Source organism: Salvelinus fontinalis, chromosome 7 (genome assembly GCF_029448725.1).
Source record: "Salvelinus fontinalis isolate EN_2023a chromosome 7, ASM2944872v1, whole genome shotgun sequence".
NCBI lineage: Eukaryota > Metazoa > Chordata > Actinopteri > Salmoniformes > Salmonidae > Salvelinus > Salvelinus fontinalis.
In genome coordinates, this window is record NC_074671.1 from 33,605,122 (window position 1) to 33,631,771 (window position 26,650).

Consider the following 26,650-nt stretch of genomic DNA (forward strand, 5'->3'; position numbering starts at 1 on the left):
CTCAGCCTTTAGATATGGTTCTAAGAGACAGAGTGCAAGCAAAACTGAGCCGGGTTGAACTGGAACTCAAGACTGTGCTGCGCCATCGAAAGTGTGTGACGGAGGGGTGACGTCATGTCTCCGGTCTTTCCGTCTGCATTTGAACACAACGTCAGTCAGACACAGACAAACGTCTCCCAGCAGCAGACATTTCAGAGATATTAACACCTGGAAATAGAGATCGAACAAACGGACGCGCCGACTCACGTCCTCCCTTTCATCCTCCTCAGTCTCATCCGTTTATTTAAGAGAAGTAATTACAATAAATGCTGTGGTCTCACACTGTGCCTAATATTCATTACTGCGTTTGTAATTTCCTATGGATGCACGCTTTTTCAATGCTTTAAAAAAAAAATGTTTTCTACAGTTGTTTACGCCTGTTATAAAAGATTATGCTTAGAGTGGCCTGTAAAGCCAATTAGCAGGGAGAGGTTAGTGCTGAAGGTATTTGCTGCCCTCTGCTGCGACAGCCTGTAGTTGCAGATGCTTGTGATAGTCCTGTAGCCAGATTTCAACTGGGGATAATGATATTGGATGTTATAAATGTTGCATAAATGTGAATGAGACATGAAATGACATATATAGTTTTCATTTGATTAATTTAAAACATTCATGAATTAAAGCATATATTTATTTTGGTAAAACCTAAATGTTGAAACTAACCTGAGACAAACAATCAACTGTCTAACACTTTCCTTTATTTAGTTCCATTGGATACACTTCCGCTAGAGAGCGTGAACTGACTAGCCTAGTGAATCCATTTGTGCTATTACACTGTGTCAATTAAAAGGCTTCTCTGGTCCTGGCTGGAGGCATCAAACTATTAGTCACTTCCATGTGCCACCGGACAGCGGAAGAACATTAGAGAGAGAGAGAGAGTGAGAGAGAGAGTGAGAGAGGGAGAGACAAGCTCCCAGGGAGAGAGAGGGAGAGTGTGTGAGAGAGAGAGACAGAGAGAGAGGGAGTGTGTGAGAGAGAGAGGGGGAGAGGGAGGGAGTGAGAGAGAGAGAGAGAGAGAGAGACAGAGAGAGAGAAAGAGAAAGAGAGAGAGAGAGAGGGGGAGTGTGAGAGAGTGAGAGAGACAGAGACAGAGAGAGAGGGATAGTGTGTGAGAGAGAGAGAGAGAGCGAGAGAGAGAGCGAGAGACAGAGAGAGAGAGGGATAGTGTGTGAGAGAGACAGACAGACAGACAGACAGACAGACAGAGAGAGAGAGAGTGTGAGAGAGAGAGAGAGAGAGAGAGAGAGAGAGAGAGAGAGAGAGAGAGAGAGAGAGAGAGAGAGAGAGAGAGAGAGAGAGAGAGAGAGAGAGACGAGAGAGTAGTGTGTGAGAGAGAGAGAGAGAGAGATAGTGTGTGTGAGAGAGAGAGAGAGAGAGATAGTGTGTGAGAGAGAGAGAGAGAGAGAGAGAGAGAGAGAGAGAGAGTGTGTGTGAGAGAGAGAGAGAGAGAGAGAGAGAGAGAGAGAGAGAGAGAGATAGTGTGTGTGAGAGAGAGAGAGAGAGAGAGATAGTGTGTGTGAGGAGAGAGAGAGAGAGAGATAGTGTGTGTGAGCGAGAGGAGAGAGAGAGCGATAGTGTGTGTGAGAGAGAGAGAGAGAGAGAGATTGTGTGTGGAGAGAGAGAGAGAGAGAGATAGTGTTGTGAGAGAGAGAGAGAGAGAGAGATAGTGTGTGTGAGAGAGAGAGAGAGAGAGAGATAGTGTGTGTGAGAGAGAGAGAGAGAGAGAGATAGTGTGTGTGAGAGAGAGAGAGAGAGAGATAGTGTGTGTGAGAGAGAGAGAGAGAGAGAGATAGTGTGTGTGAGAGAGAGAGAGAGAGAGAGATAGTGTGTGTGAGAGAGAGAGAGAGAGAGAGAGAGAGTGAGTATGAGAGAGAGATAGTGTGTGTGAGAGAGAGATAGTGTGTGTGAGAGAGAGATAGTGTGTGTGAGAGAGAGATAGTGTGTGTGAGAGAGAGATAGTGTGTGAGAGAGAGAGAGAGAGAGATAGTGTGTGTGAGAGAGAGAGAGAGAGAGAGATAGTGTGTGTGAGAGAGAGAGAGAGAGAGAGATAGTGTGTGTGAGAGAGAGAGAGAGAGAGAGATAGTGTGTGTGAGAGAGAGAGAGAGAGATAGTGTGTGTGAGAGAGAGAGAGAGAGAGAGAGTGAGTATGAGAGAGAGATAGTGTGTGTGAGAGAGAGATAGTGTGTGTGAGAGAGAGATAGTGTGTGTGAGAGAGAGTGAGTATAAGAGAGAGATAGTGTGTGTGAGAGAGAGTGAGTATAAGAGAGAGAGGGAGACAGTGAGAGAGAGAGTATAAGAGAGAGAGGGAGACAGTGAGAGAGAGAGGGAGAGAGAGAGAGAGAGAGGGAGAGAGTGAGAGAGAGATCAACTCATACAACTGTACAACCCACACATGGAGTAGCGTCATCTGGAAGACAGGTTGACAGAGATATAGAAAAGAGGGAAACATACTGCACACCAGAGTAATATCTAGAGAACTAAATAATTACTAGATCATGGCGATCCAAATCTGCAAAAATGGAGATCCAGGCTTTTTTCCAGGACACCGGCCATTATGTTTCAACTGTGTTCTCTCTCCTGTTGTTTGAGGACATCCCTGGGCCTGTTTTGTGTCCTGTTCTCCTGTATCTACCCTGTTTAACAAGCACATTAGCTGCCGTGCTCCCATTAATGGAGCAGGAGAGGCCGTCTAATGCAATTACGCCGCATGCAGCACCGTCACTCATCCACGTAATTAGCACCAAATGTCCTGCAATCATACAAGCCAATTAGATTCCTGGTGCCGTTATATGATCAGGGCACAACAATGGCCTGTAGGTGGTATATTACCTGCACTTTACCTCTTTGCCACATTTGCAGCTTGAACGTTGGGCTTGTTTTCACATAATGAGAGCTGAGTTATATTATAACGTCTGGAAGGACGAACAGACCAAACAGACACACACACACATCTTTACAGACGACAAAGAGAGAGACAGAGAGACAAGCAGGTACGCAGGCAGACAAACAGAAAGCACCTTTGTGGGCCAAGTTCTGTAGGAGAGTCCTGAGGCGCTGTAGAGCAGAGGCTGACGCATCGTAGGTGTACAGGTCCGCACCGGGTAACTCCAGGCATCTTCCAAACACTCCGTCTAGAAGAGAACACACACACAGTACACACACACTGTCATCAAACAGATCATGTACTGCAGTGAGAGACATATGAGGATAACGGAGTGCTGGGAAAGGGTTAATGACAAAGCAATGTCAAAGCAAGGACAACGGTACTACGCTTTAGGATTGCTACTCTGAGGGTGAAACATAATCTTTTACAACCTTCGTATAAAAGCTGAAGTTGTGTGTTCCCTGCAGTTTCTCGTAAGCTTGAGTTCCTGTTTGGGAGCTTGTCGCTGACACTTTTTTGACAGCAGTGCGATAACCACCAGGCCATCATTGGAGCTGAGACGTTATCAGGGACCCTGTTATCTCCCTATCAGCAGGTCGCTTGCTTCGCCAAACGCAGGTTCCTAGGCAACCCACGGCGGAGCTCCTACCTGGACATTAATTCAATGGTTATCTGGACTGGAGGAGCATGCTGGGACGGCTGAGAGACTGGGGGTCAGGACACCGTGTGAGGAATATAAATGACCCAGCCACACGCCGTCTTTTCACAGTCAGGGAGAGAACGAATATCCACGTATCTCGTCTTCTTCAAAATCCCAAAACGCATCAAACTCGAGTCAAAGCCGAACTCACAGTTGAAAGCATTATGACTCATCATCTATGTGTGTGCGTGTGCGCGTGTGCGTGAGTGAGAGAGACTAATGATGTGAACTTCGTGCTGCACCACATGACAACCTGATCTACAGTCAGTGCTCATTTACTGTGCTTTGCTGGCAGTGGCAATTAATGACACCATGGCTTGACTGACACCCTACACTACCATGCCTGTTCAAATCCGTTCATATTTACATATGCATTTATTTACTTAACACTTGTTTATTTACACATGCCATTTATCCGTTTATTTTCTAGGTCCAGAAGCAGGTGCGCTATCATCACTCAACCTATCACGAGAGCTTAATTAATCTTAGTTCTGCTTCTTTGCATCAATAAATGAATTGACTAGGTTTATCCTATGCATTAATACACACCAATAGTCACTATCGTTCAGCTGCAGCTCATGTGATAACTTTTTAATTACAGGCCTGTGCTCAACGTTGAGTGGCTGATAATTGCAAAGATAATAATACCGTCAACCTCCGCTACTAATTTCAATCTTCTTTGAAATGAAAAGGCAGCGTTTCCCTGCGTTGCTTCTGTAGCCTGTGACCCGTGTAACGACGGCTCTCTGCGGGAGAAAGCCTTTCGAAGGGAAAATGAACATAAACAACACATAAAGACAGTGCATTTTATTGTCGCACTCTGCATATACAAGCTGACAGAATAACTTCACGTCTCCATGTAGTTATACAGAGCACTACAGACAGGTAACCTACTGTATGTCTGAATGACAACAGGAGAGAAGGATAAAAAAATATATAAGTGAGATGAGGAAAGGGGGAAACGAAGAATGCTCAAGATAAGACAAATTTGATATATGTTGAGAATCATGACTATGGTTATCATGATTATGAGAAGCCATTATTTCAGTGTAAACAGACAGTTTTACTAAATGAGTTTATAACAATGTAATAGAGATGACATAAGAGATGAACGAATAGATGACGACAGTGACATAACAAGCGACAGGCGACTGACTGTCCTATATTTGCTATTTTGTGCTCCTTCACCAGTTTCCATGACAACTGCCACAGTTAATGTGTTGTTTCCTCCACAGTTGACAGGACATTCCCAGCAGACATCACACATAATCCTGCACACACACACACACACACACACACAGCAACACAGACACACAGTATATACATGCACATAGATACACACACACACACACTGTAAACCCGAAGGCATTTTTAACTCAAATACTTATATTAAGTTGAACTGAAAATCGAGTAAAAGTAAATATTACTTAAAATGTTCATGTGGTACTGACTTTTTCAAGTTATGATAACAACGTACTTTTTTCCCAGCATGCTCTACTGCAGGTTGATTAAAACATTTTTTTTAATATATATCTGTGTTTTTGCATGCACATTGAGTGATTGATTGATTCAACCTTATGCTTTTTAAACTAATCCAATCATTTAGTTAGATTCTTTTGCATCCGTTACTGAAATGGTTGTTCCAGTTTAAATGTATCAAACTCATTCCATGGAGGACCGAGCGCCTGTGGGGATTTGCTCCTCCCTTGAACCTGTGTCACGCCCTGGCCATAGAGAGGCTTTTATTCTATATTTTGGTTAGGCCAGGGTGTGACTAGGGTGGGCATTCTAGTTTCATTATTTCTATGTTTTCTATTTCTTTGTGTTTGGCCGGGTGTGGTTCTCAATCAGAGGCAGTTGTCTATCGTTGTCTCTGATTGGGAATCATACTTAGGCAGCCATTTTTCCATTCGCATTTGTGGGTAGTTATCTTTGTTAGTGGCACTATTGCACAAGTTCAGCTTCACGGTCGTTTCCTTGTTTTGTTGTTTTGTTGGCGACATTCATTTCAAATAAAAAGAAATGTACGCTCACCACGTTGCACCTTGGTCTCCTTCCGACAACGGCCGTGACAACCTGATTGATAAACGAAGGTCTTAATTGAAAAGGGGGAAAAAACTGTTAGATATCCTGACTCTAGCTGGATGCAATTAGGAATTAAACATCACTTTGCAAGCCAGCATAATGTCATTGCAGGTAGGGTTGCCAGGTTTTCCAGAAATCCCGGTAGGAATCAAACAAGCTAAGCGTCAGTATAGAGACAAAGTAGAGTCGCAATTCAATGGCTCAGACACGAGGGATATGTGGCAGGGTCTACAGTCAATCACGGACTATAAAAAGAAAACCTACCCCGTTGGGGGCTGTCTTGCTCCCGGACAGACTAAACAACTTCTTTGCTCGCTTTGAGGACAACACAGTGCCACTGACACGGCCCGCTACCAAAACCTGCGGGCTCTCCTTCCCTGCAGCCGACGTGAGTAAAACATTTAAACGTGTCAACCCTCGCAAGACTGCAGGCCCAGACGGCATCCCCAGCCGCGTCCTCAGAGCATGCGCAGACCAGCTGGCTGGTGTGTTTACCGACATATTCAATCAATCCTTATCCCAGTCTGCTGTCCCCACATGCTTCAAGAGGGCCACCATTGTTCCTGTTCCCAAGAAAGCTAAGGTAACTGAGCTAAATGACTACCGCCCCGTAGCACTCACTTCCGTCATCATGAAGTGTTTTGAGAGACTAGTCAAGGACCATATCACCTCCACCCTATCTGATACCCTAGATCCACTCCAATTTACTTACCGCCCCAATAGGTCCACAGACGATGCAATCGCAATCACACTGCCCTAACCCATCTGGACAAGACAAATACCTATGTGAGAATGCTGTTCATCGACTACAGCTCAGCATTTAACACCATAGTACCATAGTACCTTCCAAACTCGTCATCAAGCTCGAGACCTTGGGTCTCGACCCCGCCCTGTGCAACTGGGTCCTGGACTTCCTGACGGGCCGCCCCCAGGTGGTGAGGGTAGGTAACAACATCTCCACTCCGCTGATCCTCAACACTGGGGCCCCACAAGGGTGCGTTCTGAGCCCTCTCCTGTACTCCCTGTTCACCCACGACTGCATGGCCATGCACACCTCCAACTCAATCATCAAGTTTGCAGACGACACTACAGTGGTAGGCTTGATTACCAACAACGACGAGACGGCTTACAGGGAGGAGGTGAGGGCCCTCGGAATGTGGTGTCAGGAAAATAACCTCACACTCAACGTCAACAAAACAAAGGAGATGATCGTGGACTTCTGGAAACAGCAGAGGGAGCAGACAGCGTGGCGAAGAAGGCGCAGTAGCGCCTCTTCAACCTCAGGAGGCTGAAGAAATTCGGCTGGTCACCAAAAACACACAAACTTTTACAGATACACAATCGAGAGCCTGGTACGGCAACTGCTCCGCCCATAACAGTAAGGCTCTCCAGAGGGTAGTGAGGTCTGCACAACGCATCCCCGGGGGCAAACTACCTGCCCTCCAGGACACCTACACCACCCGATGACACAGGAAGGCCAAAAAGATCATCAAGGACAACAACCACCCGAGCCACTGCCTGTTCACCCCGCTATCATCCAGAAGGCGAGGTCAGTACAGGTGCATCAAAGCAGGGACCGACAGACTGAAAAACAGCTTCTATGTCAAGGCCATCAGACTGTTAAACAGCCATCACTAACATTGAGTGGCTGCTGCCAACATACTGACTCAACTCCAGCCACTGGAAAAATGTATGTAATAAATGTATCACTAGCCACTTTAAACAATGCCACTTCATATAATGTTAACATACCCTACAATACTCATCTCATATGTATTTACTGTACTCCACTGTATACCATCCACTGCATCTTGCCTATGCCGTTCTATACCATCACTCATTCATATATTTTTGTATGTACATATTCTTATTCATTCCTTTACACCTTTACACATAAGGTAATTGTTGTGAAATTGTTAGGTTAGATTACTCGTTGGATATTACTGCATTGTCGGAACGAGAAGCACAAGCATTTTGCTACACTCGCATTAACATCTGCTAATCATGTGTATGTGTGACAAATAACATTTGATTTGATTATTGGAAGATTCCTGGAAAATCCTTCAAACAGGAAAAGTCTGTGCTATACAGGAAAGTCTGTGCTATGTTCAGCAATTATCCTTGTCTTGTAAACGGCTAATAACAGCTAATAGAGAATTATGATGGGGTGGGGACGGCATCTAATCCAGAGATGCTAAATCAAGTCTCCCCAGGTCGATACAGCATTACAAAATGCAGAGATTATTTGTTGCTTAGCCACTTTACAGTGAATGCGATGGACCACATCAAACTTTGCCAGGAGGACTGCACATGCTTTGATGGATTAGCTCTTCCTTAATGTGTGTATTTTGTATTTAATGTGTGCATTTTTTGTTGTGTGTGTATTGTTCTGTGCTCACTTGTGATCGGGAACTAGGTCTCAATGAGATTTCCCTAAAGAAAGAAACAAAAGAAGGGGAAAGAAGCATTATGGAGACTAACATATGGATAGATCTAAGATGCTGACTTTCCCATTGTATTTCAATTTTACGCATGAACGAGCGGACATCTTTTTTTGTTGGCCACATGGAGAGTTGAACAAACAAAAGACAACATGCAGAACTGCAGAGTCTATAAAGGCGCTGCATTGCATAGCAGCATTTTATGTGCTCCTGACCAATTCTTCAATTTAGTGTTGTTGTTTTTTGCGCTGGTCATAACTTTTATTTGTAGATAATGTTTGAAAATGATTTTTCAGGAGGGGCTGCAGCACCCTCAGCACCCCTGCTTCCCGCGGCTATGCATTCTGCTCACCCCGGGCCAGGCCCTAATCGTCGAGGCACAGAAATGAAAAAGGCAAGAGAGTGTAAGAGAGACAACGACTGACACCTGCCTCTGATTGAGAACCATACTAGGCCCAACACATAGAAATCTAACAAGAGAACAAAACATAGAAAAACAACATATAATGCCCAACCCAACTCACGCCCTGACCAAACTAAAATAAAGACATAAAAAAGGATCTAAGGTCAGAACGTGACACAACGAGCTGTATAGGGCCATAAGCAAACAGGAAAATACTCATCCAGAGGAGGCGCTCCTAGTGGCCAGAGATTTTTATGCAGGAAAATTAAAAACCGTCTTAGTTAAGTTCTACCAGCATGTCACGTGTGCAATTAGAGATGAAAAAACCTCTAGATCACCTTTACTCCACACACAGAAACGCATACAAAGCTCTCCCTTGCCCTGCATTTGGCAAATATGACCATAACTCTAACCTCCTGATTCCTGCTTACAAGCAAAATCTGAAACAGGAAGTACCAGTGACGCGCTCAACACAGAAGTGGTCCGATAAAGCGGATGATAAACTACAGGACTGTTTCGCTTGAGCGGACTGGAATATGTTCCGGGATTCATCCAATGGCATTGAGGAGTTTACCACATCAGTCACCGGCTTCATTAATAAGTGCATCGGCGACATCGTCATACGTAATATCCCAACCAGAAGCCATGGATTACAGGCAACATCCGCACTGAGCTAAGCTAGAGCTGCTGCTTTAAAGGAGCGGGACACTAATCCAGATGCTTATAAAAAATCCTGATATGCCACCAGCTCAACCTCTCCCTGACACAGTCTGTAATACCTACATGTTTCAAGCAGATCACCATAGTCCCTGTGCCCAAGAACTCCTAGGTAACCTATCTAAACGACTATAGCCCCGTAGCACTTGCATCTGTAGCCGTCAAATGCTTTGAAAGTCATGGCTCATATCAACACCATCACCCCAGACACCCTGGACCCACTCCAGTTCGCAAACTGCCTCAACAGATCCACAGATTACACAATATCTATTGCACTCCACACTGCCCTTTCCCACATGGACAAGAGGAACACCTATTTGAGAATGCTGTTCATTGACTACAGCTCAGTGTTCAACACCATACTGCCCTCCAAGCTCATCACGAAGCTAAAGACCCTGGGACTGAACACCTCCCTCTGCAACTGGACCCTGGACTTCCTGACAGGGCGCCCCCAGGTGATGAGGGTAGGCAAAAATGCATCCGCCATGCTGACCCTCAACACGGGGGGTGCATACTTAGTCCCCTCCTTTACTCCCTGTTCACTCACTACTGCATGGCCACACATAACTTCAACACCATCATAAAGTTTGCCGATGTGATGATGGTGGTAGGCTTGATCTCCGATGACGATGAGACAGCCTATAGGGTTGTAGAGGTCAGCCTATAGGTCAGCCTATAGAGGTCAGAAACCTGGCAGTGTGGTACCAGAACAACAACATCTCCCTCAACGTCAGCAAGACAAAGGAGCTGATCGTGGACTATAGGAAATCGAGGGCCGAGCACGTCCCCCTTCACATTGATGGGACTCTAGTGGAGCGGGTCAAAAGCTTCAAGTTCCTCGGTGTCCACATCACAAAATATCTATCATGTTCCACGCACACCAAGACAGTCGTGAAGAGGGCACGACAACGCCTCTTCCCCCTCAGGAGGCTCAAAATATTTGGCACGGGACCTCAGATCCTCAAAAAGTTGTACATCGGCACCATTGAGAGCATATTAAATGTCCGCATCACCGCTTGGTGTGGCAACTTCTTGGCATCTGACCAGAAGGCGATACAGAGGGTAGTGTGTACAGCCTAGTACATTACTGGGGCTGAGTTCCCTGCCATCCAGGACCACTATACCAGGCAGTGTCAGAGGAAGGCCCTAAAAATGGTCAAAGACTCCAGCCACCCAAGTCATAGACTGCTCTGCAACCGCACGGCAAGCGGTACCGATGCACCAAGTCTGGAACCAACAGGACCCTGAAGAGCTTCTACCCCCAAGCCTTAACAACAAGTTTATCTTTAAAATGGTGTATAATACTTGTATGTTTGAGGAATTTTAATTATGAGATTTCTGTTGTTTGAATTTGGCGCCCTGCACTTTCACTGGCTGTTGTCAAATCGATCCCGTTAACGGAATTTCAGCCGTAAGAAGACTATCTGCACTGACCCTTTTTCGTACTAACATTTTTGTCTCATCACATACGCTGCTGCTACTGTTTATTATCTGTCACTTTATTCATAGTTATATGTACTGTATAAATGTACCTCAATTACCTCGTAATTCTGCACATCAACTCGGTACTGGTACCCCGTGTATATAGCCACGTTTTAAATGACGTGCAATTAAGATAAAACACCAGGTAAAAATCCTAGCTGTTATTTGGTCTTGGTCGGGTACTGACCAAGACCAGACAGAGAGCACATATTACACAGGTTTTAAGGTCTCGGCACTGGCTGCCTGTGAGTTTAAGCATACATTTTAAGATTCTTCTATTGGTTTTTAAATTAATCCACGATTGTGTACCCCAATACATGTCAGGTCCCTCAGGTCCTCCGGCACTGGCCTTTTAACTATCCCAAAGCTTAAGACCAAGAGGCATGGAGAGGTATCCTTTAGTTACTATGCACCCAGCCTCTGGAATATCTTTTTAGCTTTGCTTTTCCTTAGGGTGCTTTTTATTCATTCCATTTTTATTGTTATTCTTTTGTTTTTGATCCTCTTATGTTTGTTGTGTAGTAAATATTTCAGTTTTATTTTCATTGTTTTCATTCATTTTTTTCCTGTAACGCGCATTGTGTTGCATTCCATGTCTGAAAAGTGCTGCATTCCATGTCTGAAATGTGCTGCATAAATAAAGCTGGATTTGATTTGATCATTACTCATTGTGTATTTATTATGACTTTTATTGTTACCTGTTTTACTTTTCTAGTATCTCTCTAATTCCTTTCTCTCTGCATTATTGCGAAGGACCCATAGGTAAGCCTTTCACTGTTAGTCTACACATGTTGTTTACGAAGCATGTGACAAATAATAGTTGATTTGAGACATTTATAATAAAAAATGTTCAGGACAAATGTCTCAAAATGACAGGGGCAAGGGCCACAACAACATGAGGTATTTGAACAAACCATTGGGGTCTGAGCTCAAACACTGATCAAGGCTACAGGAGCTTTCAGCTGGCAACAAATCAATATATGTGTCCACATACATGCACACGTCACGAAGTCGGTTCCTCTCCTTGTTCGGGCGGCGTTCGGCAGTCGAAGTCGGCGGTCTTCTAGCCATCGCCGATCCACTTTTCATTTTCCATTTGTTTTGTCTTGTTTTCCCACACACCTGGTTTACATTTCCCTCATTACTTGTCGTGTATTTAACCTTCTGTTCCCCCCATGTCTGTGTGTGGAATTATTTGTTGTAAGTGCTTGTGCACATTTTGACTGGTGCGCGACGGGTTTTGTACCCATATTTTGTTATTCTGGATGCCGTTGGTTTTGATAATGAAACTGCTCCAGTTATTACCCAGTTCTGCTCTCCTGCGTCTGACTTCCCTGCCACCAGTTACGCACCCCTTACAACACATTACATTCCAAGAGCATTGGTAAAGCCCAACAGTGGGCTAACCGTAATCAGTAGAAATTAATCTCGATTCAATCAAATTGAAAATAGAATTACGTTAAACATACAACAATAGCTAATCAATTTAATTAAATTGGAAAAGAAAAGGCTAAATATAGATAGAATATCTGTAACGCCATTGTTTGCCAAGGTTTGCGTCTCAAATGGCACCCTATTCCCTATATAGTGCACTACTTTTGACCAAAATGAATGCACTATATAAAGAATAATGTGCATTTAGGACATATACATAGAGTTGTTTTGAATGTGTGTGAGGCCTTTGAAAATAAGGTGGAATGTTGATTGACAGATATAGGTCGTTATCACTAAAACGTCACAATACGGTGCAGAGCATTCGATTTGGCTGCTGGGGTGCAAGGAGACCTTGACAACTACGTGCCGTTTTCATGGGATGGTTTAGTAAATGTTATAACTATTTCGTTTTAATATCATCACCTCTTCAAGAGCATAGTCAGAACTATACATTTACGATTATTCCACATTTACCTCTATCAAGTAACTGCATGCTTTTCATGATCAGTAAACCTCAACTGATGACGTGGTTTCAGATACGTGAGGGTAGCCGATCCATTTGGCATGTAGCTACGCAACTAACGTGTCATTTAGCTTGGCTTTTGGAAAGAGCTTGACATTGGAAAGTCCTTGTCCTGGTTAAGTTGTCAGTCAGACTAGTGTCATCACCACTATGGATGGCAAGCAAATATAGCCATCTACTTTATCTCCTGAAAGTTAGCTTGTTAACTAGCCATATGGATGTGATCTGTTATTAGATAGCTAGCCAATTTGACATGGTCCATCAATCAATGTAGGCTATCATGTCTGTCAGCAGCAATCGGGATTAAACACTCACAATGTTGAAAAGGGGATAGTGTTTGCTAACTTCGCTAGGTAGGTACGTTGGTTGGAATACATTAGGTCTACTTACCACATTATGTTTAGCCAACTGTACAAACTTTCTACCGGTAGCTTGCAAAGTAAACATTATCACCTAACAGTATATCGGCAAATGCGCCCTTCTGCTGCTTGAAAGGCAGATCCCACAAAGGGTGGGAAATGAACTAAAACCACCACACACAGGTATGGTTCACTTTTATTTTAAATCACTCAAATATCCAAATAATGGGGGCCAATACTGAGAGATACCATGAGACTACCCTTTGAATTTACATGACCAATTATTGATGTTTACTGATCATGAAAAGCATGCAGTTATTTGCAGTATTACGCTGATGAGAGACCTAGAGCTAAATGTGCACAATCGTTTTGCATGGAATAATCGAAAATCTGTAGTTCTGACTATGCTCTTCAAAACGTGATGGTATTACAACCAAATAGTTCATATTTATTTAACAAAACGCCACGCAGTTGTCAATGATTTTAGCGGAGCTTGGAGTCTCCATCCCCCCCAACAGGCAAATCATACACTCTGCACCTATTTGTAATGTTTTATTGATAATAACACAATAATAATAATAATCCTATAACCGGTAAAGCAATTTAACTGTGAGCACTGATGCTTTAGGACAGTGGTCACAAAACGGTCGATCGCGATTGACTGGTTGATCACCAAGGGATTCCTAGTTGATCGCGAAACATTTATTTTTATTTATTTAATTTGTGTACTTTTTACCCCGTTTTCTCCCCAATTGGTAGTTACAGTCTTGTCCCATCGCTGCAACACCCGTACGGACTCAGCGTGCATGCGCACGGCCCGCCACAAGAGTTGCTAGAGCGTGATGGGAAAAGGACAAACCCTCCCCTAACCCAGACGACCCTGAGCCAATTGTGCGCCGCCTCATGGGTCTCATGGGTCGAACTAGGATCTTTAGCACCTATAGACACCTGTACCATGTCAGATTGAGAGTTGAATTGTATTACATTTTGAGTTTGCATCCTAATATTACACTTTATATACATTATAGAAGACTAAACTATAACAAAACCGTTTGACAAAGAAACACCGAATTTTCGACGTTCTAAAAAAAATTATGTTGATTAATTGTGTTAATATTAATAACATTCCACCCTTGAGGCCACTAGGTCATTTGAGTGCAAGAAAGGGCTACTAGAAACCGGTTGACCTGGGGGGGGGGGGGCGCATCAAGCACATAACCACTGCACCTTATACTTCTCACACAAGTATTTGGCGTAAAGGCGATGTTCGTTTTCTTTGTTAAGTGCTCACCAGAAACAGACACCAGGATACAAAACATCTTGAATTCAAAAACTATGGAATCTCTTTTCTTGTGAGCTTTCATTTGCCATTCACAATGAGGAAAAGGCTCCGATGATTCCTCCTATCTTCCAATATCTCTAGTTAATGGAGACACTAAGAGTTTCAAAGAAAATTCTCAGCCATGGAAAAGGGGCCATATCCTGGTGAGGGGTGTGAAATTAGTTCTTTCTAGAAATCTCCCTCCTGTGTCACTGACCGCCATGCCAGCAGCTAAGCTGAATGAGAAACAGAGTAAGGTTGAACCAGCCTAAAATTATCCAGGTTAGTTCTTCAGGGACCGAGAGCAGAGAATAAGTGGCAGAGGTAGTTATACAACCACACACTCTTCTCACAGGTTTATTCATTAGGAGTGAATGAGTCTATATACAGAGCAACAGAGCATAATCTTAGATACGGATAAGAGCGCCCACGTTAAACATTTTCTTAAGATTTTAGATCGGGAGTTAGATTGATGGAGATCCAATGTAAGTGTTCCTTTGCAAGCTTCACCTCATTTGAAGATTGATTTCATCATGAGCTCATTTGGGCTAAATGAAGCGAGCTGCGTGCATTCAAACTAAATAACATTTAAGCCCAGACGTTGAGTCATTATGTTGACTGGTGTAAAGAAAAATCAAAAACGCAAACACACACAGATGTGGTGTCTAGGCCAGGGATCTGTTAGAAGTATATGACAGAGAACACGTATTAAGAGTCTCGGTGTAGAAGTGCTGATTTAAGATCAGTTTTGCCATTTTAGATCACGATGAAGCTGGACAAGGGGAAGTTGATCCTGGATCAGCACTCCTACTCTGAGATGAACGCTTGATAAATACCCGCGCCTCAACGACTATCGGGACAATTTCCTATGGGGAATACATTAACCTTAAACTTAACCTTAGCGACACTGCCTTCTGTTCATCCACACATGTTTGTGTTGTGTATGCCACTGTACACGATTCTTCCCAAAGGCCAAATGAATAAAGCCTCAACATTTCCACCCCTCACTCTGTCATTAACATTCATAGCTAGATTCAAAGGAAATGTAGGAGCATACAGAGGCAATTCATTCTATACTCTACTGTATATATAACCATGAGAACTTGATTGAGAGACATAGGTTCTGTTGAGGTGCTGTGTGATCAAAAAACCCTAGAAGTATTTGTAATTTCTTTCCATTTTATTTATGTTTTGCCCTAAGAACTTTGTGCTTCTCTCACACTTGACTCGTCGGCTATGTTTGAGCTGAATGTACAGTGCCTTCGGAAAATATTCAGACCCCTTTGACTTTTTCCGCATTTTGTTATGTTACAGCTTTTAAAAACCAATAGAAGAAAATTATTTTTTTTAAAGAATCCTCAGCAATCTACACACAATACCCCATAATGACAAAGCGAAAACAGGTTTTTAAACATTTTTGCAAAAAATAATAAAAAATCTATATATACTGTACAGTGCATTCGGAAAGCATTCACTCCCCTTGACTTTTTCCACATTTTGTTACGTTTTTAGAAATGTTGGAAAACAGAAATACCTTATTTACAGAAGTATTCAGACCCTTTGCTATGAGACTCAAAATTGAGCTCAGGTGCATCCTGTTTCGATTGATCATCCTTGAGATGTTTCTACAACTTGATTGGAGTCCACCAGGTAAGGTAATTTCAATTGATTGGACATGATTTGGAAAGGCACATACCTGTCTATATAAGGTCCCACAGAGCAAAAACCAAGACATGTGGCTGAAGGAATTGTCCATAGAGCGCCGAGACAGGATTGTGTCGAGGCACAGATCTGGGGAAGAGTACCAAAACATTTCTGCAGCATTGAAGGTCCCCAAGAACACAGTGGCCTCCATCATTCTTAAATGGAAGAAGTTTGGAACCACCAAGACTCTTCCTAGAGCTGGCCGCCTGGCCAAACTGAGCAACCAGGGTAGAAGAGCCTTGGTCAGGCAGGTGACCAAGAACCCGATGGTCACTCTCAAAGAGCTCTAGAGTTCCTCTGTGGAGATGGGAGAACCTTCCAGAAGCCACTCCTCAGTAAAAGGCACATGACAGCCCGCTTGGAGTTTGCCAAAAGGCACCTAAAGACTCTCAGGCCATAAGAAACAAAATTCTCTGGTCTGATGAAACCAAGATTGAATTCTTTGGCCTGAATGCCAAGCGTCACGTCTGGAAGAAACCTGGCACCATCCCTATGGTGAAGCATGGTGGTGGCAGCATCATGCTGTGTGAATGTTTTTCAGCGGCAGGGACTGGGAGACTAGTCAGGATCGAGGGAGCAAAGTGCAGAGAGTTCCTTGATAAAAACCTACTCCAGAGCACACAGGACCTCAGACTGGGGCGACGGTTCATCTTCCAACAGGACAACGACCCTAAGCACACAGCCAAGACAACGCAGGAGTGGCTTCAGGACAAGTCTCTGAATGTCCTTGAGTGTCCCAGCCGGAGCTCAGACTTAAACCCAATCGAACATCTCTGGAGAAACCATAAAATAGCTGTGCAGCAACGCTCCCATTCAACCTGACAGAGCTTGAAAGGATCTGTAGAGAGGAATGGGAGAAACTCCCCAAATACAGGTGTGCCAAGCTTGTAGCGTCATACCCAAAAAGACTTGAGGCTGTAATCACTGCCAAAGGTGCTTCAACATAGTACTAAGGGTCTGAATAGTTATGCAAATGTGATGTGTAAAAAGTCAGCTTTTTATTTTTAATACATTTGCTCAGGCCCTATGGGCCCTGGTCAAAAGTAGTGCACTATAAAGGGAATAGGGTGCTATTTGGGATGCAGGCTTAGTTTCCCCCCGGTAGTGATGAAAAGCAATGAGTGCTTTAGAATAGTGTGTGTGAGTCGATACCATCACTGAAGGGCTGCTGTATAATGAGGGTGGTGGGCGGTTGGTTGATTGTCACTTCTCAGAATAGAACCCTTTGAAGCTGGCTGGCTTACCATTAGCGCAGAACTCGTAAGGTGTACAGAGCTCATCCTCGAACAGGCAACCTGAAACAGAGAAAGAAATGCAAACTTAGAACACAATTTACAACACATCACAATCATTCTCAGAGGACATTACACTTTCAAATCAAAGGTTGCCAGACGTTTTCAGACCTCTAGCAGTCTAATGCGTGATGAAACCACATCCCACAACATCGGTTGTTAAGATTGAGCTATATGCCTCCATCCCGAATGAATGGAAAAGATAAGCACTGAATAAAGTAAAAACAGGAAATTAGACAGTGCACATTTTTCCCATTCATTTGGGATTAGCTGGATCTGCACATTAGTCTACTTTTTAAGACTGAATGTATCTGAAAAATATTCATTTGTAAGTGAAATATCAACTTAGCAAAGCGCGAGTTTTAATTGACTAAACCGTTAAACAAGTTCCCTGACATTTTGTCCAAAAGGTTAATGCGCCATTGAAGAATTGATCTGATCAATAAAGTCTTGGTGTCTGATCACATTCATCAAAGTCTCCTTACTACAGAGAAAGGGGCAAATCAAAAAGCCAGCCAGTAAGTCATTATTTAATCCACACACAGAAACAAAAATAGAAATAGAACATTGACAACAACACTGACGGCATAGGCTACATCAAGTCCCTTTTAGGAGTAGGCTACAGAGGCACACAGCACCATGATACACCACTGCACTGTGCCTTTAGTTTTAAGCATGACCTCTACGCCAGTGTGTTTCATAAGCGCCAGCTGCCAGCCAAATACTACACTCATAGAAAAAAAGGGTTCCAAAAGGGTTCTTCGGCTGTCCTCGTAGGAGAACTCTTTTGGGTTCCAGGTAGAACCCTTTTGGGTTCCATGTAGAACCCTCTGTGGAAAGGGTTTTACATGGACGCTAAAAGGGTTATACCTGGAACCAAAAGGGGTTCTTCAAAGGGTTCTCCTATGGGGACAGCCAAAGAACCCTGTTATGTTCTAGATAGCACTTAATTGACTTAATAATTTTGGGTGCATCAGTGCCACCAAATTTGATTTTGTGCACCACCCTGTCTGACAACGTTTTTCATTACACTGGCTACTTCAGATGATCAGGAACACACTGTAATGCCCAATGGTAAAGCTATCTATCACCAATTAGCCAGAGTCCTTCCTCTGTCCTGTCTGGGTCTAATATCCCAGGTCCACGGGCAATGTTCTTCCCCTATATAATTATTAATGAACATTAATGCTGACTGAGCGAGGCTGGGTGTTCTTGTTCCAGACTGATAAATGAACAGATGGCTGGAGCTTCTGGGTTACAGGTCCTGGTGGTCATATTTCACACTGAAGACACAGGGATCAGACTTTGCATTTAAATATTTTGAAGGAATTTGTATCTTATTAACACGTGGTTCTAGGTAGCTATTTGTGTAGGTAGCTATCAAGTAAACACAACGATATCAAAGTGCAGAGATTACCACTGCTATCAACTCTCATCTACCCCGGTGAACATCCACCATGTATATGTCTGAGACCGAGAGGTAGAGTTGCAAAATTCCATTCCAGCCATTACTATGAGCCTGTCCTCCAATTTAAAGTGCCACTAGCCACCGCTGGTGTGTAACTGTGGTCTGCTCAGGGTTTCTGCTTACGTGACGTGGAACAATTTTATGGTAGACATCATCAGAATGATCTAAACACTATGACACTGTCTAAAATGACTTTCTCTCGGTGTTCAGGACCCCAGGCGCAGCTGTTGGCGAGCGTAAGCTAGCCAGACACAGGCCTGTCCTCTGGCTGGCAGATTTATACTGGGATGCTAAAGTGGCCTTGTGTCCACGTGAGGAGAGGAGAACATTGCTGCTGCAAAATACGCCCCACTCCCAGAGGAAAAGAGGAGGTCATTTGACGACTCTTGACTTGTCGAATACCAGGGTGGCCCTATGGGCCCTGGTCATAACTAGCGCACTATGAGGGGAATAGAGTGCCATTTGAGATGCAACTATGTACAGAGAGTCATTGATTATTGGTTTCTATTGTAATTAAAGGGTGGTTTGGGATTGGAGCAGAGCACAATTTTGAACAGAACATTAATTTCCCACAATCCAATGTGGGAATACTTTTCAAGAGGACCTACATTCGTAGACAGTGTCTGCCTGGGCCATATCACGACACAACCTCAATAGCTCGGGGGTAGTCAGGTGTAGCGCACAAAGGCAGTGTGACGTCAACAGCTGAATCCTCCGTGTCATTGGTTCGGGATTGGAACAATGCAACCTTATGAACAGAACCTTTACTTCCAGTTAAATATTTGGAAAATCCATTCTGAGAATACTTGTCAAGAGGACCTATTCGTAGGCAGTGTGCCACATCACGACACAACATCAATAGCCCCTATGGGCACACAAAGGCAGTGTGACGTCAACAGATGAATCCAGATGAACACAGGATATTCCTCAGTGATGGCCCATCGCACTGAGTCACAGCACTCTGTCCTTTTATCACTTTCTCTCACTCTATTTATCACCTGCAATGGTCGAAGGCAAGCGCACCCAGATGACCCTGTTGGACAGAGGTGCGCGGTTCACAGCGGTGCATGCCTAATGGACTGAGTTCGGGGGAGAAGCCTTGGACAAACAGTACTTTAATGGCTGCCTACAGATGTGAGCAGTCTATTAATCCCTCTACTGAAAGGAGAGAGAGAGAGAGAGGCAGAGAGATGATAAAGCATTACATGATGACCATTGTAATTGTGACCCAGAGAATGAAGTATATTAAAAAGCTTTCCAGACAGGCCTCCAGAGTGGTCTATGGCACTGCATCACAGTGTATGTTTGATCCCAGGCTGTCATTAACGGCCCATGACCAGGAGTACCATAGGGTGGTGAACAATTGGCCCAGAATTGTCCGGGTTAGGGGAGGGTTTGGCCAGTGGAGCTTAACTTGGCTCATCGCGCTCTAGCGACTCCTTGTGGCGGTCCGGTAGGCTGACTTCGGTCATCAGTATAATGGTGTTTCCTCCTACTGTACACATTGGTGCAGCTGGCTTCCGGGTTAAGTGAGCGGGTGTTAAGAAGCGCAGTTTGGCGGGTCATGTTCCGCGGGACGCGTGACCCGACTTTCGTCTCTCCCGAGCCCGTTGGGGAGTTGCAGCGATGAGACAAGATCGTAATCATGAAATTGGGGGTGAAACCACCTATTAAAGAGAAGTTATTAGACAGACATTGCTTGTTCAAGTTTCTTGGGTTTATTTCTGATACACATCATTAAAAACATTTCCTTAATGTTCTCTAGGCCAATTTGATTAGTCACACAATGCACACTTTCCCGGGGATGTGAGGGCTACGTTGGCCTCCAAATTGCGTCTGCTTGGGGTAATGAATTCTTCTTTGTGTCAGCAGAATAGCTATTTAATAGTCATGGGAGTGGCATTTCACAAAGGGACATAATCACAAAACTATTATGTAGCTCTGCTTTCAGGGACAAACACACTCACAGACACACGCACGCACACACACACGCGCGCGCGCACCCACACAGTTTTTCTCTCTCACACCAAATGTCTCCAGCTGTCCATATATTTAAAAGCCTGAGGAATATGACTGTTACTCAACTGTTAGGTGCCTGGGAAATGGCACCCGAGGCTTCCCTTAGCCCCTCCATACTCCATCTCCAACATCTCAACCTCCCTCAATGTTGAAAACCCTACAGACTGAACCAACTTCTTAAAGCGTCTCAGAGTAGGAGTGCTGATCTAGGATCAGGTCCCCCCTGTCTATGTAATCATAGGCGGTGTGATCAAGTTTTGTAAATACTGACCCATATCCCTTTGAAATGTTGCTTCAGTGCTTCAGGACTCTCAACCAACCATGGGATGGCCTCTTCATCGTGCTCCTCACCCCTCGGCAATTACTGTCAGTCCACTCAACTTTACCACCTAAACACTCCGCCATCTACTTCATTCATTACGTTGTCTGTGAGGGCTTGTCAGCTCTCAATATTAATTAATGCCTTCAATTTAATGAAGTGTCCGCCGTGTGTGTGTGTTGGTGGTGGTTGGTCAGATAGTACTGAGTGAGAGTAAGGCGGGCAGGACGACGAATTGATAACGCCACGTTTCCACTCCTGTACGCGGTGGTGGTGGAGATGATTAAAACGGTCTTTTAATTAAAATGCAATCAGTGAGGATGATGTTGAGGACCTCAGGACAAAAAAAATGTAAATGGGTCCTGTTGTCGTCATCAGGTATTTTTATTTTTTTAATCAGAAATGATTGCTTATGGGTACCTTCATGTGTGTGTAAAATATGACTGTTCTCAGAAGATAGATCATAGATGTGTTTGAAAATGTGTTTACTGTATGTCAATTGTTAAGCTGGAATAGAATGTCCGTCTCCTGTAAATTTGACTGTGGTATGTGGTTGTCTCACCTAGCCATCTTGAGATGGACACACTAACTGTAAGTCACTCTGGATAAGAGCATCTGCTAAATAACTAAAATGTCAAATGTAAATGCTTTACATACAAATATCATATTACTGTATTGAATTATAAAAATAAAATGTATCATTTGTACAATTTCTTTTTTTTTTAAAGCTGTATTTATTTGTTCAATTTGACTGTGTAAAACCTGGCAGGACTACTTATTTCTCTGAGAGTCTGATGGATACATGCGTTTTGCAAAAAAACATGACTATTTGTCTCTCTGAAACGAAACCATCAAGTGATTTTAAACAAATACATGTCTGTCAACGAACAACCTTCTCCAAATGCTGGCCCATGTTGACTCCAATGCTTCCCACAATTGTGTCTTGTTGCCTGGATGGCCTTTGGGTGGTGGACCATTCTTGATACACAAGGGAAACTGTTGAGCGTGAAAGACCCAGCAGCATTGCAGTTCTTGACACAAACCGGTGCGACTGGCACGGACCACCATACCCCATTGAAAGGGACTTAAATCTTTTGTCACCTTCTGAATGGCACACATACACAATCCATGTCTCAATTGTCTCAAAGCTTAAAAATCCTTCCTTAACCTGTCTCCTCCGCTTCATCTAAACTGATTGATCTGTTCCCTATACAAATTGATGTGCCACTATAACCACATAGGAGATAAATTGGTACAGCATTCTCACTCAAGGGTGCAACAAATATAGCCTCTTAAAATGCACGCCGCAAAATATGTTAATCAGACAGGAACAACAATACCCTGCACACAGTAGTGGTCAAAGGGTTTTTGGCACTCCAAAGATACAGTACGCTACTGTATTCTGTGAGATGGAATTACAGCACCATTCTAAACACAGCAATTATTTGCCCCGCCCACAACATTTCCCCTCAATGCACCATGATTTACAGTATGCTGCAGTAAAAATGTTCAGAGTATTTTACGGTCGGTAATACCAAACATTACTTTGTAATTTAGTTTTCCATTACAGTGTAAGTGAATAAAAAAATATACCTCACACTCTAGAAGTAGTCTCCGCATTTAGGAGTAGTCTCCGCATGTGTATGAATCCTCACCAGGGGTCTCGGGGGTTCTCACTATGTGGCAAAATGGTATCCGTATTCTTCCAGTCTTGACTGCTAGCACACCGACTACATCAAGGACTGATCCATCAGGTTACCATGGTGAGGCCAGCCCTAGACTATAATAAGCATCCATCTTTGGAACTCCTCCATCACACCAAATGGATAGCGGTTCAAATCACACTGATTGGGTTGTGTTGCTTTCGTTTTTATTGCGAATGAGCAAACTTTGACAAGAGTGACTGACTCATTTGACTGACTTTACTCATTCTTACCAGGCTCCGACATAGCTTGTGATAATCCAACACATGACAGTTCAGCGTTACGTTATTACAGCCTAATGCAAAATGAATTTGCTGAATAGAAAATGGGCTTTAACTACAGGTAGGATGAATGTAGCAGCTGATGCTAAATATAGCTAGAGCCGGGTGACCTGATTTGCATTGATATGTGGAGGATCAAGAAGATCTGAACCAGACTACGGTGTCCACATTAGGACAGCGGCAGCATCAGCAGGACTTCTTTCTATCTTTTTTTCTAGAGCGTGTATGAGCTGTATAATTTAATGCACATCAATAACACATTGTCACCTGTTTAGGCAGCACAATGACGTATTGTCGTACACACCGCAAATTCTCCAATGTAAGAAAACATAATAAAACTCAAACAGAGTGTTAAATCAACACTGAAAGTGTTGAGTCTATGGACCCATTTAGACACCGGAACAGTGCTACATTAACACTGATTAGTGTAAAGCCTTATTCAAATATGTCCCAGAGTGCCTTGCCTTTCGAGTAAATTGTAGAGATACCACCCATAATTGCATGTGTTAGTGACAGAGACATGCTTGTTGCACTCATACATTTCTGGTAGTGTGGACTTCACCAAGTGACATCCTAAGCGAATGTCATCATTAAATTGCTTTATATTTAAACTGGAACAAAACATTTCAGTAACAAGTGCAAAAAAAACAACTAAATGATTGGATTAGTTTAGAAACATTCATGTTATTTATCTTTGTGTAGCATAAGATTAATGAATCAATGCACAGACATAGATATTGAAAGAAACAATTCTAAAAATCAACTTGCAATAGAGCATGCTGGAGAATATGATAATGATTGGCATGGTTTTGGTTCAAAGTGATGTTTGTGAGTTTCGGGTCCATGTAAAACTAGGCCCTCAAAATAAGGCCTTATGAAATACGTATGGTATTGTGTTAAATATATCTATATTTTTTATGATAACATATTTGCTTAGGATTTCACTTGAAGTCCATAGGAACTAAAATGGATGAATGCAACAACCAATACTCTGTCACACTGTAAAACATTTCCCGTAAAATGTACAGTAACTTACTGGAAGAAATGGCCAGTAAGTTACTGTAATTGATTTTATAGTACAGCTACTGTAATCCATTTTACGGTAATCCATTTTACATGAGCAAAATGTTACTGTAATCTAATTTACATTAAATTACTGGAATTACACATGCAGTTACATATTACCCAGTGGTCTTTGTAAGTTTTAAATTTAAAATTTACATTTAGATTTTGGTCATTTAGCGAGCATTCTTGTCCTCAGCAACTTAGCCAGTGCATTCAACCAAGGTTGATAAAAAGAAAAGAAAAACATCACAGTCATAGCAAGTAAAACCTTTCTGTAACCGTTACTGAAAATGTTGTCGTAGTTAAGGTTTATTGGTCTTCAAAATAATTGCAATTACAACAAGATATCTTATGACATGTCTCTGATTATCTCTGGATAGTGCCAATACAATACAGTGATATGGACGGTAACTTGATGCCAGAGCAACAAAACACAGTACATAAAGTAAAAGTGACAATTAAACTTTAAGGAAAAAAATCCACGTGTGGGCAAAAGGTGGTTTAGCCCCCTCAGTTTTAGTTTTATGTCTCTTTATAAAAAATAGCAAAAAAAAGTTCAAATGATTGACTGACAGGTTGGTGAAAATTCTGTATCTTCGGACAAAGGACAGAGCACGCCGCGGTGTGTGTAGGGGGGCTATGGATAGGTATAACTCCTTTAGGTTACCATAAAAAGTGGGAAAGAATGCTTCTCATCTGTGGTAGGCTAAGTGAATAACGTAATACGCTTCAGCCTGTAATATTTGACTTTGATTTATAAGGGCGGGGTCAAGTTTGCCATTGGAGCTGCTTCACTCACATATGTCTCACGTCCCATCACTACAGAGTTTAGTTAGCTTCTTAGGTAGCTGTAAAAAAGCGTTAGTGTTATTAGCCTTACACTATTTAGCTAGCTCGACGCAGCTAATCTGCCATTGCCACGATGGATATCAGAAATAGGCTGAGTCAAAGTACCCGAACAAAGCCAAAGGAGAAGGAGAGCAATGAGCAGCAGCAGCTGCCGAGCTCCAGCTCGCTCCACGTGCAGAGCCTATCCACCCTCCCACAAGCGCCGCCAGGATAATGGCTCCACAGCCCCCTCCACCCCCGACTGTTCCTGACGATCTGGGAATAGAGGAGGCAGCCAAGACTAGACTAGAACCCTGCCCTAGCCACAGGTTTTCTGTTGTAATGTTACGTTTGATACCGGAGCTCTGAGGCATGGGTCAAAATCACTAAGCAGTGTGCTTCGAAGTAGTGGGCCGGTGCCTGTATCATTTTATCAGAAGCATGTGATCAATGATGCTGAAGCTTTGTTTAGTCACACCACCATCTGATTGGTTTGGTATTGGTTTGGTATTTATAATAATTTGGCTGCTCTAAATTCTTTGGACCAGCAGGTGCCACTAGTGTATACTGTGTTGATCAAAGCCACGAGTAAATTAACCTATTTTCGCCACGATTGGATGGAAAACCTTAATGCTGCAGGAAGCTTCAATTCTTTATTACTAGTTTTCTGTCCAAAAACATTCATTTAACAGCAACTAGTTCATAGGAAGAGAGTGGCTGCAATATTTGGTTACTACAGATGCGCCATTTTGTTTCCCATGTTGGGTTCCATGCTAACATAGACAAGGCCTTCACCAACCTGGGTATTCTGACTGGAAGCATGCTTTGATTTTACCAAAGAATTCGCTAGGCACGCATCAAGCAAAGAGCATTTGAAAATGCACTGCACAGTAGGGAAAAAAGAAGTTGAAAGTGCTATGGGAACATTGGTGTCAACACTTATTAATGATGGGCAGCTAGCAAGAAATCACATGTATTTGTTGGCGATTGTGGACATTATTGAGTTCCTTGTTTCAAACCAGCAACTATTGAGGGGGACATTGGATGTGATAAAGTCAAGAGGGGAGGGGGGCAGGGGACTTTTCTGTCTATGATAGAATATACTCTCTGAAAAGACAAGGAACTTGCCAAGGTGTTTTAGCACCATACCCAACAATGCCACATACATGAGTGGGGTGTCCAAAAATCAAATCAAATACAATTTTATTAGTCACATGCGCCGAATATAACAGGTGTATACCTTACAGTGAAATGCTTACTTACGAGCCCCTAACCAACAGTGCAGTTTCAAAAAATACGGATAAGAAAAAGAGATACAAGTAACAAGTAATTAAAGAGGAGCAATTAAAAATAACAATATATACAGGGGGTGCTGGTACAGAGTCAATGTGTACGGGGGCACCGGTTAGTTGAGGTAGTATGTACATGTAGGTAGAGTTAATTAAAGTGACTATGCATAGATGACATCAGAGAGTGGCAGTGGTGTAGAAAGGGGAGGGGAGGGGGGCAATGTGAATAGTCCAGGTAGCCATTTGACTAGATGTTCAGGAATCTTATGGCTTGGGGGTATAAGCTGTTTCGAA

The 26,650-nt window shown here is 43.1% G+C and overlaps 1 protein-coding gene across 3 annotated transcripts in view; it reads right to left on the bottom strand.

The window, feature by feature from the left end:
• The window catches only part of ptprn2 (protein tyrosine phosphatase receptor type N2), a 290,147-nt gene that overhangs the window by 226,359 nt on the left and 37,138 nt on the right, over positions 1-26,650 (bottom strand). For all 3 annotated transcript variants that reach the window (XR_008760159.1, XM_055929231.1, XM_055929230.1), the window contains exons 2-3: positions 17,337-17,387; positions 3,057-3,170 (exon numbers count right to left, since the gene is read on the bottom strand). Coding sequence is in view for 2 of the 3 variants with exons in the window: in XM_055929231.1 (XP_055785206.1) it covers positions 3,057-3,170; positions 17,337-17,387 (165 nt within the window). In the remaining variant the exon portion in view is untranslated. The remainder of the gene's footprint in view (positions 1-3,056; positions 3,171-17,336; positions 17,388-26,650) is intronic.